The sequence below is a fragment of the Xiphophorus maculatus genome, chromosome 22 (genome assembly GCF_002775205.1).
Source record: "Xiphophorus maculatus strain JP 163 A chromosome 22, X_maculatus-5.0-male, whole genome shotgun sequence".
In the NCBI taxonomy this organism is placed as follows: Eukaryota; Metazoa; Chordata; class Actinopteri; order Cyprinodontiformes; family Poeciliidae; genus Xiphophorus; species Xiphophorus maculatus.
Window position 1 is genome coordinate 9,813,906 of NC_036464.1, and position 17,523 is coordinate 9,831,428.

The 17,523-nt window shown below is 38.3% G+C and overlaps 2 protein-coding genes across 3 annotated transcripts; one reads left to right on the forward strand and one right to left on the reverse strand.

Moving 5' to 3' along the window:
• The first annotated feature begins 1,180 nt into the window (after window positions 1–1,180).
• slc29a3 (solute carrier family 29 member 3) lies at window positions 1,181–7,734 on the forward strand. The gene is made up of 6 exons (XM_005811001.3): window positions 1,181–1,330; window positions 2,596–2,958; window positions 3,336–3,418; window positions 3,902–4,128; window positions 5,332–5,494; window positions 5,633–7,734. Exons 2-6 carry the CDS (start codon window positions 2,653–2,655, stop codon window positions 6,246–6,248), a joined length of 1,395 nt encoding a protein of 464 aa, XP_005811058.1. The 5' UTR covers window positions 1,181–1,330; window positions 2,596–2,652; the 3' UTR covers window positions 6,249–7,734.
• psap (prosaposin) lies at window positions 7,330–15,747 on the reverse strand. Of its 2 annotated transcripts, XM_005810992.2 has the most exons (15): window positions 15,639–15,747; window positions 13,140–13,273; window positions 12,984–13,058; window positions 12,782–12,907; window positions 12,205–12,402; window positions 11,965–12,108; window positions 11,828–11,884; window positions 11,524–11,529; window positions 10,086–10,244; window positions 9,907–9,999; window positions 9,610–9,793; window positions 9,220–9,383; window positions 9,043–9,123; window positions 8,816–8,923; window positions 7,330–7,919 (listed from the first exon to the last, which is right to left on the reverse strand). In XM_005810992.2, exons 1-15 carry the CDS (start codon window positions 15,670–15,672, stop codon window positions 7,881–7,883), a joined length of 1,602 nt encoding a protein of 533 aa, XP_005811049.1. In that variant the 5' UTR covers window positions 15,673–15,747; the 3' UTR covers window positions 7,330–7,880. The 2 variants fall into 2 exon arrangements, with proteins under 2 accessions (XP_005811049.1, XP_005811050.1); XM_005810993.2 differs by lacking the exon at window positions 11,524–11,529.
• Between the last annotated feature and the right edge of the window lie 1,776 nt (window positions 15,748–17,523).

The window sequence follows — 17,523 nt, forward strand, 5'->3', positions numbered from 1 at the left end:
AGGATTTATGACAGAGAAATGTCAACCCGCTGAAAAGTAAGTCCTCTTGCATGAATTATTGCATCAATGTCACATGGGATGAAGGAGATCAGCTGGTGGTCTGCTGAAGTGTAATGGAAACCCAGGTTGCTTTAAAAGCAATCTGGGTCATCTGATTGTACAGACTGCTTTCACTTAGGGCTCTCTTGAAAATTATCCATAGAAAATATCAGTATTATTACCTTTGACAATGTGGCTTGGTACCAAGTCCTACTGGAAAATAAATTCAACATCATTGAGGTTGTCAGCAGACGGTAGCAGGAAGTTTTCTATAATTTCTTGGTTTTCCACAGTATTGACTTTTGACCAAATAAAACACAGTGGACTGACCAGCAGATAACATATCAAACTTTACAGTAGACTTCAGCAACTTGTCCTTCTTGGAAATGTTTCAATTGGTTCAAAATGAGAGATATACAACCCATTTGGGTTTTTGTTACCTGGATTTGGAACAATCATTCAGAGTTAACCTCCTGTAATTGTGGGCCCCTCGTGGACAAACGTGGATAATCAAAGTATGTTTTACAACTGATGACACAGATGGGGCCCACCTGGTCCAACTATATGGGTCGTACTTGGGCAAATGCAAGTTAAACTCGTAAAATATGTCTTCCCCCATATGGGTACTGCAGTTGCACTACCCGTCTTGACTGATTCACAATCTTCCCAAATAATCTGCTGCCTACTTCTTTAGCAATTACCTTTGGTGCCCAACTTGTCAAGAGTGTCAATACTGGTCGCAATTTCTGAAAAGCTAATGAAGAGGTATAATCATCAAAATCATTTTAATATATTACTTTTTGTTATAAATCCATATAATATATGAGTTTCACTCTTTGAATTGAATTACTGAATTTAAAAATGTCTTTTTAGTGCAGTACTGAAATGCAGCTGCAAAATTTAACTAAAGTTGTACTTTTATTGTAAAACGCTGGTGCTTTTCACAATAAAAGCAGCAGATTTTACTTTTACGACGCACTTACAAATAAAAATAAGTCCCTCTTTAAACATTTTCATATGATGTTTCGGTTTCCCATATTATGCAAACAGTTCTGAAAATAAATTTTGCTATTTTAAAGTGGTTTTTTTGTATTGTTTTTGTTAGTTTTTGTTTTCTAACTCTTAGAACCGGAAGTGGAGTTGTGCTAATGATTGCCGCTGTTAAAAATCCCAGCTCGAAAATCTGTTAGAAAGTTAGTCAGCTGACCAGAGAAAGACCTTTGCTTGCCAAATGAAGTTTTGTTTGCTGAGAAGACCTTCAGGTTTAAGCTTCGGAGTCTTCAGGGATGAGGTACGTCTCGAAATACATTTTATTTACTAGTAACAACATTTAGCAAGGCTCGGGTTAGCTAGCTTTGTTTGTAGCTTTTACTGTTTACCCTTTTTAATTATTCCCACCACACAAATTGAAACTTTGTCAAATTCAGCAAATTAAAACAGTGTACTGGAACATAAACAAGAAAAAGTACTCGGTGATATCATATTTTCTTTAAGGAAATATGTCGCTGTTATGTGATCTTTGACTAATAGTTTTTATGGCATTAGTATCATGTGAATATTAGTTCCTCTTTCTCACCCCCTAAATTGCAAAATCAGCTTTTACTTTAGTATAACAATAGTCAAAGTTTTTATCACATTAAAGGGAAAACATGTTTTAATACATTTTCTGACGAATTTCTGCAGCATTCTGATCATGCAGGAGCATCCGGTCAGCATTTTGCAGAAACACTGAAGAGGTGTGAGGAAATTAAGGCTTTTGATTGAAGTCGGACTAATGAGTCAAACAATCGCATGCCTGACAAACACGGGATGTGAGAAACGTTTGTCTGGTGGAGGATTTGACTCCGATTAAATTGGCAGATCATGACTCGAGTTACCAAAGAGAGAGACTGATCCAGGTCTGTGGGAGAGAAGTGGCACACTGATTTAACTGAAGTGATGACTCTAATAATAGTGGGGTGGTGACAGTGCTGATAAAGCTACTCTACATGATGGTTTTGCATGCAGAGCCACTTAAAAGTATTTTCTCTAATGGCCTTTATTACAAGATGACGTTGGTTGTCAATTGGCCCTTCTATAAATAAACTGAGATGATTTAAAATCAGAATGTTTATGCTCTCTTGAACTTTTCAACAACAAAAAAAAACGAAGTCATGTTCAAAAGTACAAACTGTGCTACATTTTCTTCAGATCATCATCATCCTGTCCACTCTTCTCTATTACTGCAGTAGAAAAGTGATCTGCTTTACTTCAGTAGGCAGTTGGGCTCTGTTTGTTGTTTTTTGTTGTGCTGATTTGTGTTGGTCTATCACAAATTCCCAATAAAATACACTGAAATTTGTGGATGTAATATGACAAAATGTGGAAAAGTTAAAGAGGCATGAATAATTTTGCAAGGTAATATAAAACAACAACATAGGGAAATTGTTGAGTGAGATTTTTAAAGGGATTTTAAACTCTTCAGCTCTTGTTGAAATCTCATTCTTACTGCAGTCACGTTATCTTCAGAATGACTCGAGTAATACTTTCTTCTTCTTCTCTCCTTTCCTGCCTCAGCCTGCCCTCTTCTCCCTTGTCTTCACCCTCTGAGTACCCTGGATCCTGCCTGTGAAGATGAACCACACACAACCTGTGCTTCCCAGCGTCAACTCATCCTATCTTCCACCTTTATATGACCAACAAAGCCAGGATGAGGAGGATGACGACATCAGTCCCTCTGCAACCCTTCTTCCCACGATTTCCTCGGCGCCTCTGGCTATGCGCTACAGTCCAGAAGACTCGTACAAACTGGTGTATCTCACCTTTTTTCTGATGGGTATCGGCTCCCTGCTGCCCTGGAACTTCTTCATAACGGCGAAGCAATACTGGCTCTACAAACTTAGCAACAGCACTGACCAGAACAAACACTCTGGTCTCGGTGTGAGTAGCGGGACGATGACGTACAGCTAAAGATCTTTGAGTTTCTGATATGGCAGTGTGAATATCATGTGATAGTATGATTGGACAAAGTGTTGTTTCATATGTCAAAGAAATTCCCTTTGAAATGTTAAAGGAAATTTACATACAATAAGGACTGCAGCTATTTCAATAATTGATTAATTGTGATTAATCCAATTCATTGTTTTAGCCCTACATACAACGAAGAGAAATAGTATGTTTTAGTTGACTTAAACACTACAATAAAATAGTTATTTTCCTGTTCTCTCCCATTCCCTTCCTCATATTTTATTTGAAAACATGATTGTGTGCTTTGTTGTTCTTAAAGAAGAGTATTTTCTCTCTTCTTCTTTACACAGGACTACTTTGAAAGTTACATGTCCATTGCTTCAGCGGTGCCTTCTGTGCTGTGCCTGATACTCAGCTATTTTCTTGTTAACAGGCTAGTACAAACTATACACACACGTCACACAGATTACAGTCCGTTTCAAAAAAAATTGACATTGTACTTTTCCACAGAAGTGTGAAGTTGTAAGAAAATTATAAAAAATTTTTACAGAAAAAAATGAAACCCTGGCATTTGTATTCAGCCCCCCTTACTCTGAAACCCCTAAACAAATCCAGTGCAGCCTATTGCCTTCTGAAGTCATGTAATTAATAAATTGATGAATCTCTCAGCTGTTGTGTGAAGATGTCAGGGGTTTGTTGGAGAAAATCAGTCAACAAACATCATCATGAAGACCAGCTGCTTACCATTAAAGTTGGTAATGTGACAAAATATGTAAAGCTTGATGGGACACATCAAGCTTTTCATATTTATGAAAATGGTGATGAAGCATAGAGGCCTCAGAGACTCTACTGCGCTGTTTATTTGTTGTTTTTTTTTTATCCCAGTAGCAACTCTCCTCTGTTTGATTGCTCATAGGTTGTCTCCAAAGGTTCGAATCCTGTCCTCCCTCGTCGTGATGCTGTTGGTGTTCGTGGTGACCACGGTGCTGGTGAAGGTGGACGTCTCAGAATACAAGATGGAGTTCTTCGCCGGCACACTTGTCAGCGTTGCTGTGGTCAGCGGAGCCTCCAACATCTTCTGTGGCAGCATGTTTGGGATCAGTGGCTATTTTCCCATGAGGATCTCTCAAGCCTTTATATCAGGTTAGATTGCTGATGTTTTCAGTTGCCTGTGTAACATCTACATCCATATATATATATATATATATATGTATTTATTACGGTAGACCTTTATTTAACCATATAACAAGCCAATTGAGATGAAGACCTTTGTCACGAGATGTCTTGGCCAAGAAAGGTAGCAGCAGCATGCGTCACAATGAACAAGACAAGTAGACACGAAAACAGACATTAAAAATATATAAAATGCAAACAGTTTGACAATAAAGTGCGGTGGTTGTTACTGTAATACTTTAAAATGTAAAAATTGTGTCAATTTTAAGGATTGAAAAATGGGCACTGTAGACAGGATTTCTGTTTTTTGGGGGCTTTTTTAATAAAGTATTCAGTTTTAGTTCAGAACTTGTTTCATTCAACATTTTCAGCATATGTATTTTTAAATACTAAATTTTGCAGATAACTATACTTTTGTCTGTTTGATGATGATATTGTAAAATACTAAGTCAGATGTGTTGATTAGATACTTGGAAGTAGCCTTTTTACCAAATACCATTTTTTTAGGCTTACTCTAGTAATTTCTTGGGTGTCTACTTAGTACTTTAACCAATTTGTATCGTAGCCAATATACAAATGTATACCAATATACAGTTACTGGTCTTGAACTCGTCTCATTCTAATGCAAAGATGAAGGTTGGCCAGCAGATGTCGCCATATACTTGTAAAAAAAAAAAAAAATACTTCTCGATTTCTGCTATTTAAATGTATATAAATGACATTTATTGAATGAGATTTAAATAAGTGTTTGTTTACAGTTTTAAATCATTACTGAGAGACTTTAGTTACGATTTTAGGCTTCATGTATTAATTGAACTGTGGCTCATCTAAAGATGGTTCCATTGATTATTCTGCACAGCAGTTCAGTTATTGAATTTGATGGCCACGGCAACCATTACATAAATACGGAAATAATTATATTTCATTTTAGCAATTCCTAGAGTTATAGGAATTGTGAATTTAATAAATTGTGAATTTAATAAATAATTTATTCAAAGTGTCACATTTCATCCATTCTCTTCCACCCTGGTTGAGTCACGGGAGTAAAGCTTATCACATTCAACTTTATTTATGTCATTAAATTTTAAATGTTTTTTATGGTACATTTAAAATGTACCTTGTACAAGGTACATGTTGCCTTGTACATTAACTTGTTTTTCTTTTTTGTTCTAGGCCAGGCGATGGGGGGCACCTTGACTGCACTAGCATCGATAGTGACCCTAGCTGTGTCTGAGGACGTGACCACCAACGCTCTGTCCTATTTCCTGATAGCAGACGTCTTTATCCTGCTCTGCATTATTTCGTTTTTGCTTTTGCCAAACTATGCATATTCAAGGTGAGAATAGTAATTCTCCTTTCACGCTTTCATTTAGGGAAAAAAACTTTCTAGCTTTTTATTTGCTACATTTACAGCAAACATGCTTGAAAATGTAATAAATTCAACAAACGCTGACACATCTTCTATTCCTGTCAGGCACTACATGGCGGCAGCGACCTGCGTCAGTCCCGGGACGCTCAATGAGGAGCGGAGTCCAGCAGGCGGAGTCCCTCCGCTGCAGCCCATCATTAAGAAGGCCGGGGTGCTTGGACTCTGTGTCTTTTATGTCTTCTTCGTCTCAATATCAGTATTCCCTTCCGTCTCATCTGGAATCCAGTCTATGAACACGGACAGCGGCAGCCCCTGGGCAACAACTTATTTTGTACCTCTGACCAGTTTTCTCCTTTATAACGTTGCAGACTTTAGTGGCAGGCAGGTGACAGCCTGGGTGCAGACCCCTGGCCCCACCAGTCGGGTCCTGCCAGTGCTGGTGCTGTGTCGCTCCGTGATGGTGCCACTTCTCATGTTCTGTAACTACCAGCCACGGAACCACCTCCATACTGTGCTGTTCCCCCATGACGTTTACCCTGTGGTCTTCAACTGCCTGCTGGGTCTCTCTAACGGCTACCTGGGTACCCTGCCGATGATCTATGGACCAAAGGTGGTTCCCCGGGAGCTGGCCGAAGCCACAGGAGTGGTCATGTCCTTCTTCCTCACTCTGGGGCTGGCTGTTGGATCTGCGTTTTCTGTTTTAATTGTGCACAATATCTGAACCAAAGCCATATATAGCTTTGTAGTGAAGAAAAACATACAGCCTTTACTTTCACTGGACCACCAGGTGTCAGTTTCTCTGTACCTCATCTGGTTTCCAGTGTCGTCTCAATCCTACAGTAATTAGTGCCGATTCTAAGAACTGAAGCATTATGTGTGCAATTTGACATATTGCAGAAATTATACACAGGATATGGAGGAGATGAAAGTTTGGGGTAAGCAATAAATGAAACACTTTGTTTATAATTTTGCTAAAATATAAACAATGTAAAAAGATTACATGATGAGTTTAAAATGTAACTGTTCAGTGTGTAACAAGTACATTTTGCTGAAGATAAAAGACCAAAGTTGCTTTTGTTTTAAGCAAGCTTGATTCATCGTTTCTATGGTACTAACAAGGCTTTGTGAAGGCTGGGTCACAACACTTCCTGATACTTTGTCCTAAATGTGTCTTTGTAGTTAAATTAATTGATTAATTCAGCTTACTGTGAATTTGGAAGAACTTTGTCCTTCTTCCATGTGATCTCTGGCTTTGAAACTACTTCCAAATATACTGGTCATAAGAAAATGCCAGAAGCTAGTGTATATGCCAGCTAATCTTGCTGTTGATTGACCTTGAGTGACCCATCAGCTTTGACTGGCATCTTCACAAGGGGCTTTTTGCACATTTTGTACCAAAATTCTCCCTAGGACAAGGAACCTGTGCCCTTGTATTCTTCTAGTATTAAGCAATTGCAAATTGTCTGAATGAACCTAACACAATGAGTCCTTTATTTGCCAGCAAGGTAGAATGATGTATATTTGGCAGATTTTCAGTTATTGTTTAACATGTAGACTTAGCATTTTCTAGAGTCATCTGACTGATGGTACTCTCATCTTCTGCAAGTATTGAGGAGGCATGACACTGTTTTCACCTTGACTTTCTATGAAACTTTATAATTGGCATCATGTTTGAAATCATGTCTGTACAGATACTTGAGCTTTGGTAAGCAAAAATGCCACTAAAAATGTCTATAGATTTAATATATTTGCAAAGTTTGTACAAAGTGTGATGACTCAAGGTTAATATGGAGACAGAGCTGTTTTGGTTTGGAAATTACTTTAATTGATAAAGTCAAATCAACTGAATCGTTCAGTTGCACAAAGCAGATTTAAGATTCTGGCATTGCAGACAAATTTACAAAGATAAGAGTGCAAACATTGAGAAGTAGCCTCCACATGTGCTCATAAAAACATCTGCAAAATGTTCAAGATTCACACATATTTGCCAAGATAATGACAAGCCAGTACAATAGTAATTGGTTCACAAGGTTGCAGTCAGTAAATCTATAGGGGTGAAATAAGTTCAATCTGTCATTTCAAGCAAGCAATACAGAAAATACATACAAAAATCAGACCTGACCAAGTTTCACATCACTTGTGTCTTCACCCCAACCTCCCACCTTCAAACCCTTCATCTCCCAAACTATAGAGAAAAAAAAAAAAAAGCTAGTCCATTTCTATCATATTCAAAACATGAAGTCATTTTAGTCAGACATCACAGCAGTTTTAGTCTATTAGACAAAAATTAATAATGGAAGCAGCTCTAAAGTAATTTTCCTTTTAATTTCCGTTTCCAGCTCGTCGTCATGCTCTATTCCTTCCACACATAACGTTTGCAGTGAGCCACAGTCTGAAAGACAGAAACAGGTTTAGATAGGCATCATAAATCAGTAATTTCAAAAAAACTGACAGATGCAAAACAGCATTTCTACAGAATAGTTAGGCTATTGTCAGCTTCCCTCTGACTTTAATATTTTTTCATCCTTGATTGAATTTTTTATTTTGCAAGTTAATTTTGGGTTCATTGACATCTGCGGGGGGTTTTTTGTTTGCATGATTTCATCCCATGTTAATTTAAACGGCATGAAATTAGCATAATTTTGGGTGAAATTTAAGAGTTTCTTTTAGGTGATGGTAAAATAGTGAATTGCCAAATTACTTTAGTACTCTACCACGGCAGCTTACCGTTCTTCCTTTCACATCCAATCATGCATCGTTTTCCTTAGCCTGAAGATATTTTCTCCTGTATTACAAATTTACCAATCTGTTTGATTGTTTTACTAATCAGACTGATTGGTAAAACAAGACATTTTATGCAGATTATGATCAGGCCTGAAGTTGAGGGCATTATCAAGTTGCATAATGTTTCTATGGCAACCTTTCATAGCATTTTTGCCCAGGGGATACAGATTGACTACAAACAAAACTAATTTTCACTTCAGTGTTAAATTCTTCTGTAAATGTTTATCAAAATGAATCGGTTATAACTATACCCACTACTGTTAATAAAATCATTAACGTTCCTCATATATTTTAGTGAAATATGCAATAGAAACTTGCTTCTTTTGCACCAAATTTTGTTCATGTCCAGTTCAATCTCATCAACACTAAGTGTAAATGTGTTTACATTTGATCTTGTATAAAGTTTTTTTCTAATCCAAGTAGTTTCGTGGATTAACCAGAAAACAAAATTCATGGCAGCCCAGTTTGACATGAAAGTATCCTGTTGAAGAGCCGTGTACTTACGCCGCACAATTCTGCTGCTCCCTTGACCTTGCACCAGTAGTCAGGTCCCCGGGAACACGCCAACATTTCTAGGAAACGACGGTTAGCTGCAGGGCAAGCTCCCACTTTCTGTAACAAAAGATGCAGATTTCAGAATCTGAATTTCAACATTGATGAAAATCCATAGCATATTATATAGATCTGCCTATAAGTGCATCTCTCCCACAAAAGAGAAAATAATTACTTACCGTACACACAAAGTCTGGGTCGAGCATCTGAAGCAGCAGCTGGACGAGAACTGGCTCATACTGTTCAATCAGCTGGTCACACTGCAGACAGAATCATACAACAGGGTTGATGTAAAGTTATGTTTGTGTGTATATATATATAAAAAACGAGAAAAAAAAAAGTTAACCACCACTCACCTCCGTCTTGTACGAGTCAGGCAGGAAGCTGCATACTTTCTTCACAGCCTCCTCAATCTCTTGCTCTGTGGCGTTCTTCTGCAGAATGCCATCGATGTAACTCACGGCCATTTTGCACACCTCACAGTAGCCGCCAACTTCAAAACGAGCCTTATCCAGGGCAACTGGAACATATTTATTTTCCATACGTTGAACTACTTTAATCTCAGTTTTGCATATCTATGGTTTACATTAAACAGACCAAGCTGCACCACACAGGTAAGGGTCATATTAAAAAAAAAAAAAAAAGTCATAACGTTATGACTTTTTTTTTTTTTCTTAGCGTGGCCCTAATACTTCACCATAGCAACAAAGAAAATACGATGAATATATTTAAAAGCGACTACGTACCAATATATGCGCGGCTAGCACCGTTGCAGAGTCCCAGCACTGTGCAGACAGTCTTGGGGTCAGCCTGTTGCACCAGCAGCTCAATGATGGCCTGGCCGTACGTCTCAACCAGGTCTTTGCACTGGGCAGTCAGAGAGGAGGGCAGAAATGTGCACACCTTCTCCACAGCCTGAACAACCTCCTCCTGAAACCATAAACAAGAGTCAGACACATTAAGGCCAAACACATGCAGAATTTAGGCAGCAGGGCTGTTTAATTGAAGATACTAGGAAGAAGAACTTGTGATATATCCCCCACCTCTGTTGCATGATCCTCCAGCATGGACTCCAACTGCTTCATCACAAACTCACAGATTGCACAAGTTGGCGAATCACGGATGCGTACCATCGGCTGCAATATTAATTATGTAGAAAAAGTTATTTTTAATTTTAAAAAATAAAGTGAGAAATCATTAAAATCCACCTCCCAATACCCACCCTGGAAGCAGGAGCCTCAACTTTGGTGGCAGGGAAAAGCTTAGCAGCCACCATGGTTTTGGCAGCAGGGATGGCCTTTGCAGGCTGAAGGTCCAACATGGGGACGGACTTCTTCATTTCCGGACAGAAACCGGCAAGAGCACAGATCTCCTTTGGTTGCTGCGGAGAGAAGTAAACCATTAATTTAGCAGTCAGTGTTCCGTCTTCTGCAGCGCTGCCTTGGGGCATGTCGTTAGGAATGTGAACATGTCGTTACACAACACTGCCAGTCATGCACTATGCACGCAGTACAGACCACAAAACCAATCCAAACACCTAACGCAGCCATTTTACCAGTGCCAAACACACCCAGTGTTAAGAGTGTTTATAACTGTAGAACCAACTCAGAAACAGACAACTGTCCAACTGAAGATTAGTGCATCTCTCAGCACAATGTGCAAATCCACTTGAATATACAGGAGCATCTCACTGAAGAGGTAAGGATCAGCAATACAAATTTAAAAAGTAAAACTTTTACTACAGTACATAGATTACACACAGGGTGTCAATTTTCCTTTATGGATTTCAGCCAAAGAAAAAAAAAAAAAATCCAAAACTCAGCTTCCCAGAAAATTTAAACATTAGACCAATGCAGCAGGATTTTGTTACAGAAACTGTTCCGCTTACGTTGTGGTTTAAACAATGTTGGGGGAAGACCGCACTGGAGGTCAGTAAGAATAGTAAACCATGAAAGAAGAAGCTGAATAAAAGTGAATGCAGTGAGTCAATGACTCCCTGCAATCAGCTGAGTTGTCAAAAAAAACAAAAAATTTTAACCAGTTGTATTAACTGCATCATTTGATCACCAAAATCCATTTTATTGCATACAATAATCTGACTGAACTGACATGTGAATTGGCACTTCAATCTAGCTGGCGGTTTGAAGTGCTGGAATGTTTAGTGGAATGAGAAAAAAAAAAAAAAAAAACTTGAAAGAAAAATATCCATGAACTCAGTGCAAGGTCACACTGATTTAATTCATGCAAGAGGAGTCCTGACCAAATAAATGGTGCAGCACTGATCTTGTGTAAGAGTCAGAATTTTTTGAGAAACTAGTTTTGGGTTTTTAAAGCAGCCATGAGCAATAATCAAAATAAAGACCAAAATGTATTTATCAAAATTGCTATTGCAAATGTAAACAAGAGTTTTACTTTTTGAATTCCATCACTAACATTTGAGATGCCCCTGCATTGCACGATTGAAGCAAGTTTGGAAGCAAAAGAAACTTTTACTGTGGTCATTTAACGTGATGTTGAATAGTGAGTAGTTCTAAGGTAAACTGTGAAACAACTATTCTCATGCATCAGTGGCAAGTGTTAAGTGCAAAAAATGGACTTCCCAAGAGCAAGTAGAAGAACTAGAGGTTAAAAGACTACAGGCTGAACACAGAGTGACCTACCTGTTCCTGGGGGGCAGCAAAAAAAACCCAGGGGGTAAAAGAGGGAAAGAACAGAATGATATGGATGAAGAGGATAAAAGTAAATGGGGAATACAGGCAAAATTAATAAAAGGAAACTTTTTAGAGTAATTCATACAGTGAAAAAAACTAAACAAAAACAAATGAAACTGCTGTTGGCACAAACATGGGCTCAGCAACCTCAAAAAACAAAATCAGCCATTAGTACTGAGGTCTAAGCATTAGATTCATGTTACAACATGGGGAGATGGGTCTTAAAGACTCTAAAGAACCCACAAGGACTCACCATGGACATCAGCTGCTGAACAACAGCAGGGCCATACTGTCCTACGTACTGCTTGCACTGCAATGAGAAACAACACTTCAAAGTCTGATTTCAGGTCATTTGGATTCATATGAAATAGACGCATTTTAAGTCTTTACCATATCGGACAGGCCTGGTCCCAACATATCACACTGGTGCTCAATGTTCTGAATCAGAGTGTCGATGAAGGAGGTGTTGGCCTTCGCTTCTGCCTGAGCATCAGAGAGGAACTTGATGCAGTCCTGGCACACTACGTCACCCGTCTATTGAAGGAAAGATGTTCAAAACAAGATTAAAAGAAAAAAAATTTTAAATGGCAAGGCTTCTTTAGATGAGCAGAGGGGTGACTGCAAGAGTACCTGCTTTGGAGCAGGATATCCTGTATTCTGGGGATACAGGAGGTTAGGAACATTGAGCAGGAAGGGTGCCACACGCTGGGCAAGGTCCATCTCAGGGATTTCATTGGTCTTGAGCTCCTCCTGGGGCTCAAACCTGGCTAGGGACATCTGGGCAGATTTACACAAACCCATCGCACCGCACACTACACCTGGATCCTCCTTAAAGAAGAAAGAAAAAAAAAGACAAAAAAAAAAAAAATCAAGGAAAATCATGGTAAGTGGCTTTATTTAAATTTAGCTAATTTTGCTCCACGTCTTGTTCTAGCAGGTGAGAGTTAAGAGGAGAAGTAAAAATGCTTTTTGTCAGGGTTGTGGGTTGCACAGCGACTGCTCTGTTCTCCTTCAGATTTAGATTCACTTCCTCATCAATGGCCCCTTTTCAGCAGAGTGCACTGTGTCCACACAGCTGCTTCTGTTCCTCCCACCCCATGTCAATGAGCAGATTGACTTTTATTTACCCAGTTTAATTGATAAACTTTAATACAAAATAGGATAACATTTAATTTAAAAGCATTATATTCCAAGCAATGTTGCTTACCAGTTCCCCAGTGATTATCCCAAGGAGGATGGGGTAGTAGCTGTCCACTATCTCCTTGCACTCAGCCCCCAGACCCTGATCAGGGATGAGATGGCATGCCTTCTCCAGATACCCAAGAATTTCCGCCTGCAATAAAAACATCATTGATGCTTTTAAATCTCAGCAAAGACTGAAGAAACTCTGAATTTTTGCCTCATTTTACCTCAGTTGCATTGTCTTTCAGCAATTGTTCAACCACCATCAATATCTCTTTACACATGTCGCATGGTACTGTTTTCTGGAGAAAAAGTGGCAAACATCTTAGAAAACACACCACATTTAGAAATGGTCAGAAAAGTCCAAATTATAAAAATCTCACCATCTGAGGTTTGCTCCACACATTTTGCTGGCAGTGAGAAAAAGCTTTACACAGTGATGCCGTCTTTAAGCTCTGGCACCAGTAGGGGGGGCCACGGGCACACTGCTCAGTGCCCAGCAGAGGTGTTGCTACAGCTGAAAGAGACAATAAATTAAGTCAAATTTTACGCTTTTAATGCTTTTCTAGAAATCACAATCAACTACAAAACAAAGAAAGAGTTAAGTTTCTGCCATTGTATTCAATTATTTAAAGACAAACACAAGAGAACAGGTTAAGGAGATTTATTCTGTCTGTTTTTTCTAGTCAAGCAAGATTTCTTAGAAACAAGATCTTTAGAATTGGAATGTCAGTCACAAGTTCCAAGAGGAAGTTATCGCACTTTCAACTGTGATATTGATCAATAAGATTAACAAAAAAAAGCAAAAAACTTAACTTTAAAATACCCAGCGGATAAGTCTTATAGCTCATTGTCTGACCAACATGACTCTGTGCTGCTGTACATGCCAAATGCCAAACATTTCCTGAGGTTTGACTTTAGAAACTGATCCTGTAAAGTTCCACATATTAAAACTGGTCCCTCCAAGTTTAGCATCCCTTAAAAAGAGTTGAATCCTAATGTTGTGCAAGCTGCTCAATAAAGCTTAAAGTATTTCATCTGTATACAAATACCTTATCAAACCGTTTTTAAATCATCTTGCATAAGACAGATATCAAAACCTATTTGTATGAATTGCTAATATGATTAGTTTATATTCTTGTGGCCTTAAAACACAGCAAAGAATGGTTTCCAAAAACAGATACCAATGCAAAAGTAAATATGCATGTCCCCGTTAAAAAGGAACATTCCCCAACGGGGACAATGAAGTGATACTTATAAAGCAGAAGTGGTAATTACATCCGGCAAATAAAGGTCATGCCTTTCATACACATACAAAAAAAAAAAAAAAAAAAAAAAAACAATACAACTAACAGTTCTTGATTTTAGTGAACTGAAAACAGTCGTGTGGAAAAACACCGGAGACTGCCTCATTTACATTTTTCAAATCTTTATCAAATGAAGCCGCAACCAACTTCAACACTTCGGACCTAAATTTGGACATGACCAATTACTCCTTTTAATAAAATAAACTAGCTCATGATAATAACTCACCATGACAACACAGGACAAAATGTGTTTTTGTCTGATAATTACTAATGGTGCAACACTCAAATCTGCTCCAACAGAAACCTCTGATCTTCCAGCTCAGAGAGGGCAGGGCCCCTCCCATCCGCTACTTGAGTCACATGAGCAGTCAGACAAAACAAGCTGTTCCCAGGCAAACTAACTGTTTGAATGAGGCCAGCTTTCAGCACATGCTTTAGGATTGCTGTGAATTTTGTATAAGCATGAGGGCACAGAAACTTTTTATAAGTTTATGGCACTTAAGCAGAAAATGCACCAAAAATGTTAAAAATAGCTGTAAATTGCAATCAGATTGAACTAACTTTAACAAATAGCCTAGATCAATGCAACTAAAGTACAAAGTATGCAGCTCGTGAAGATATGTTAAAGTGACGCTAAAATCTAGGAATGTCCTGGAAGACAAGAATGTCCAGGAGCATAGAGCATTTGACTCTATAATCACAAGTTAAACTAAAGATAAGCACTAAATACACAAGCCTGAAAAAGAATTTACAACATGCTTGTAGTCTTTATGCAATCTTCAGCACCAACAAGATACAAATACATTTTATTCCCTTCAGGTCCATAAGACCTATAATACAGCAGTGAAATAGTCTTGTTTCAAAGTTTCTATTAGAAATGATTTGTTGCAGTGACCCATTTCCATCTGGTCATTACCTTGATACAGGATCATACAGCTATCGGCTGACGAAAATGTCATAGATCAGCAGCTTAAAACGAAAGAATTAAAAAGAAACAAAAACACCAGGAAAAAAATATATCTGAAAATGTTCCAAAATACAGAAATGTTAGTGAAATGACGAAGTGTAAATTGCTGGCGTTTAAAAACTATACGAATGAAAAGCAGAGGCTACACTGAAGGTTAATCTAGTCAAAGCAAGGCCACAGGAAAACAAAAAATAAAAAAAACTAAAAAAAAAAACAACCTCCAAACATAGCTTAAACCCGTTAGCTTAGCTAGCAGGCTAACATTAGCTGTGAAACTGAAAGATCAGCGAGCGGACAACGTGTAAACCTCAAAGAGGATTTCACTCATAACTAAAGACGAATTATTTTATAGCTTGAAAAAAATAATGTTTTCAACAGTTGAAGCTCATTTGTGTTAACAATAAAACAACCCTGATATCCAGGGTGTTTGCCCTTTAAGTTAACTTGTTTACCAAAGCTAACAACACATGAAACGCTTCCGCGTCCCAATCATCAAACGCACTCAGTTAGAAAATAAGAGCTATTATTGTAACCCGAGACGAGCCAGAATTCAGTGATAAAATAGTCCCAACACAATTTCTAAATTGAGCCTTGTGCGTTGATTTTACCTGAGGACACGAAGAGCAGAGTTAGTAGCAGCATGACTGCGTTGTTTCCAGTCGGTTTGCGTTTGTCGGTGGTTGAAGAAGGAAAATGCAGAACGGGAACTGAGCTCAATCTTTTATGATGGCTCACAGTCAGCTGACTCAGGCATGTGACCCTCAGTCAGCAATTGATGAGCACGATGTCAAAGTTCAACACTTTGCTAACCTTTTGGAATCTAAAAATGTCTGTTATTACAAAACTCTTTAATTGATTAGGTTTTTTTCGATGTTGAATGCCTTATTAAGTTCTACTAATCTGTAAAAAAAAAAAAAAAAAAAACTTGCAGAAAACTTCAAAACAGCTGAAACACTGAGTTCCTTTAAATCAAGGGTAAATTCATGCCAGTGGCTGCTGAAGCGGCACTGGCACTTCAGCTGCCATAATCACTGTAGCCTGTGGCATAAACTGCCACAGGCTACAGGTGTTATGCCGAAAAACGCATGCCCTGTCGCGGGAACACGCATCGCCGTGACCTCTCGCATATTGCTGAGTAAACGGACTGAAATATGACCGAAGAGGCAACTTTTAAAAATACTAGTAACATTATTATGTTTCTTAACTATGCAAGTCCTAAAACGGTTTTATTTCGCAGGTGAATTGAAATACGGTTTTGACACATAGGCCTATGTGTCGAATGATTTAGTCAGTGTCTGATTAATATGTTTTCCGCTCATGGTTTGCAGTTTCCCGCTTTTTCTTTTAACCCCATAATAGCTTAACGCTATTATGTCATAGCTTAACGCATGACAAAGCAGAGGCCCATTATGTAGAAAATTTGATATCACCATAGGAGTAGGTGCATTTTTTGGCAATGCATTTCTGAGCTTGCCAATATCTGCATCCCCTGTTTATTGTCCTGTTGATATGAAACTTTTACCAGTAGCTCAGAGAAGAAGTGTGATTATGTAGAAAAGGTGAAACTCCTCTTAACTCTATTTCTACAGGTTTGGAGGGGGATGCATATTTTGGCACAGCAAATTATTTGCATCCCCAGCTGAAAAGGTGTCTTACAGATATAAAAGTCATACCAGTAGCTCAGAGGATATGTGTCATTATGTACAAAATGTCATACCATCCAATATTTTCACATTACAGGGCATGCATTTTCTGGCAAGGGACATTTGGAGGCTCTGATGGCCTTCCTCATCTGGCGTCACTGGACTATTTGATGTTATGCATTCATTATTTCACCACAAAGGGTGAAAAATGAATATGTTTTCAAAGAGTTAGATTTTACTCAAATCTAACTCTTACTCAAATCTAAGAGTTAAATTTGAGTAACGCACTTTACTCAAATCTAACTCTTAAGTAGTACACATTCATCAATTTGTGTCAGCTGGGGGGTTCTTGACACAATGCTGGTGGTACCATTTGTTGCAGCTTTTATAGGCAACCTGAAAATGCTAATATTAATATCTATCTATCTACCTACCTACCCATCCATCCATCCATCCATCCATCCATCCATCCATCCATCCATCCATCCATCCATCCATCCATCCATCCATCCATCCATCCATCCATCCATCCATCCAGATAGATAGATAGATAGATAGATAGATAGATAGATAGATAGATAGATAGATAGATAGATAGATAGATAGATAGATAGATAGATAGATTTGCATCTATCTATCTATCTATCTATCTATCTATCTATCTATCTATCTATCTATCTATCTATCTATCTATCTAGAGATATTAGATAGATGTGCATCTATCTAGATATGCATCTATCTATCTAGATAGATAGATATATATCTAGATAGACATCACCATTAACTGTTTAATATAGGAGGGGATGCATTTTTTGGATAGATAGCCATTTTCTGGCTATCTAACTATCCA

Excerpts from the sequence above, each read along its gene's own strand:
- psap (XM_005810992.2), bottom strand. The coding sequence starts at position 15,672 with ATGCTGCTACTAACTCTGCTCTTCGTGTCCTCAG. Across the intron at positions 12,403-12,781 it reads GGATAATCACTGGGGAACTG|GAGGATCCAGGTGTAGTGTG; the intron begins GTAAGCAACATT and ends TTCTTCTTTAAG. Across the intron at positions 9,794-9,906 it reads TGGAGGATCATGCAACAGAG|GAGGAGGTTGTTCAGGCTGT; the intron begins GTGGGGGATATA and ends TTATGGTTTCAG.
- slc29a3 (XM_005811001.3), top strand. The coding sequence starts at position 2,653 with ATGAACCACACACAACCTGTGCTTCCCAGCGTCAACTCATCCTATCTT. Across the intron at positions 2,959-3,335 it reads ACAAACACTCTGGTCTCGGT|GACTACTTTGAAAGTTACAT; the intron begins GTGAGTAGCGGG and ends TTCTTTACACAG. Across the intron at positions 5,495-5,632 it reads CCAAACTATGCATATTCAAG|GCACTACATGGCGGCAGCGA; the intron begins GTGAGAATAGTA and ends TATTCCTGTCAG.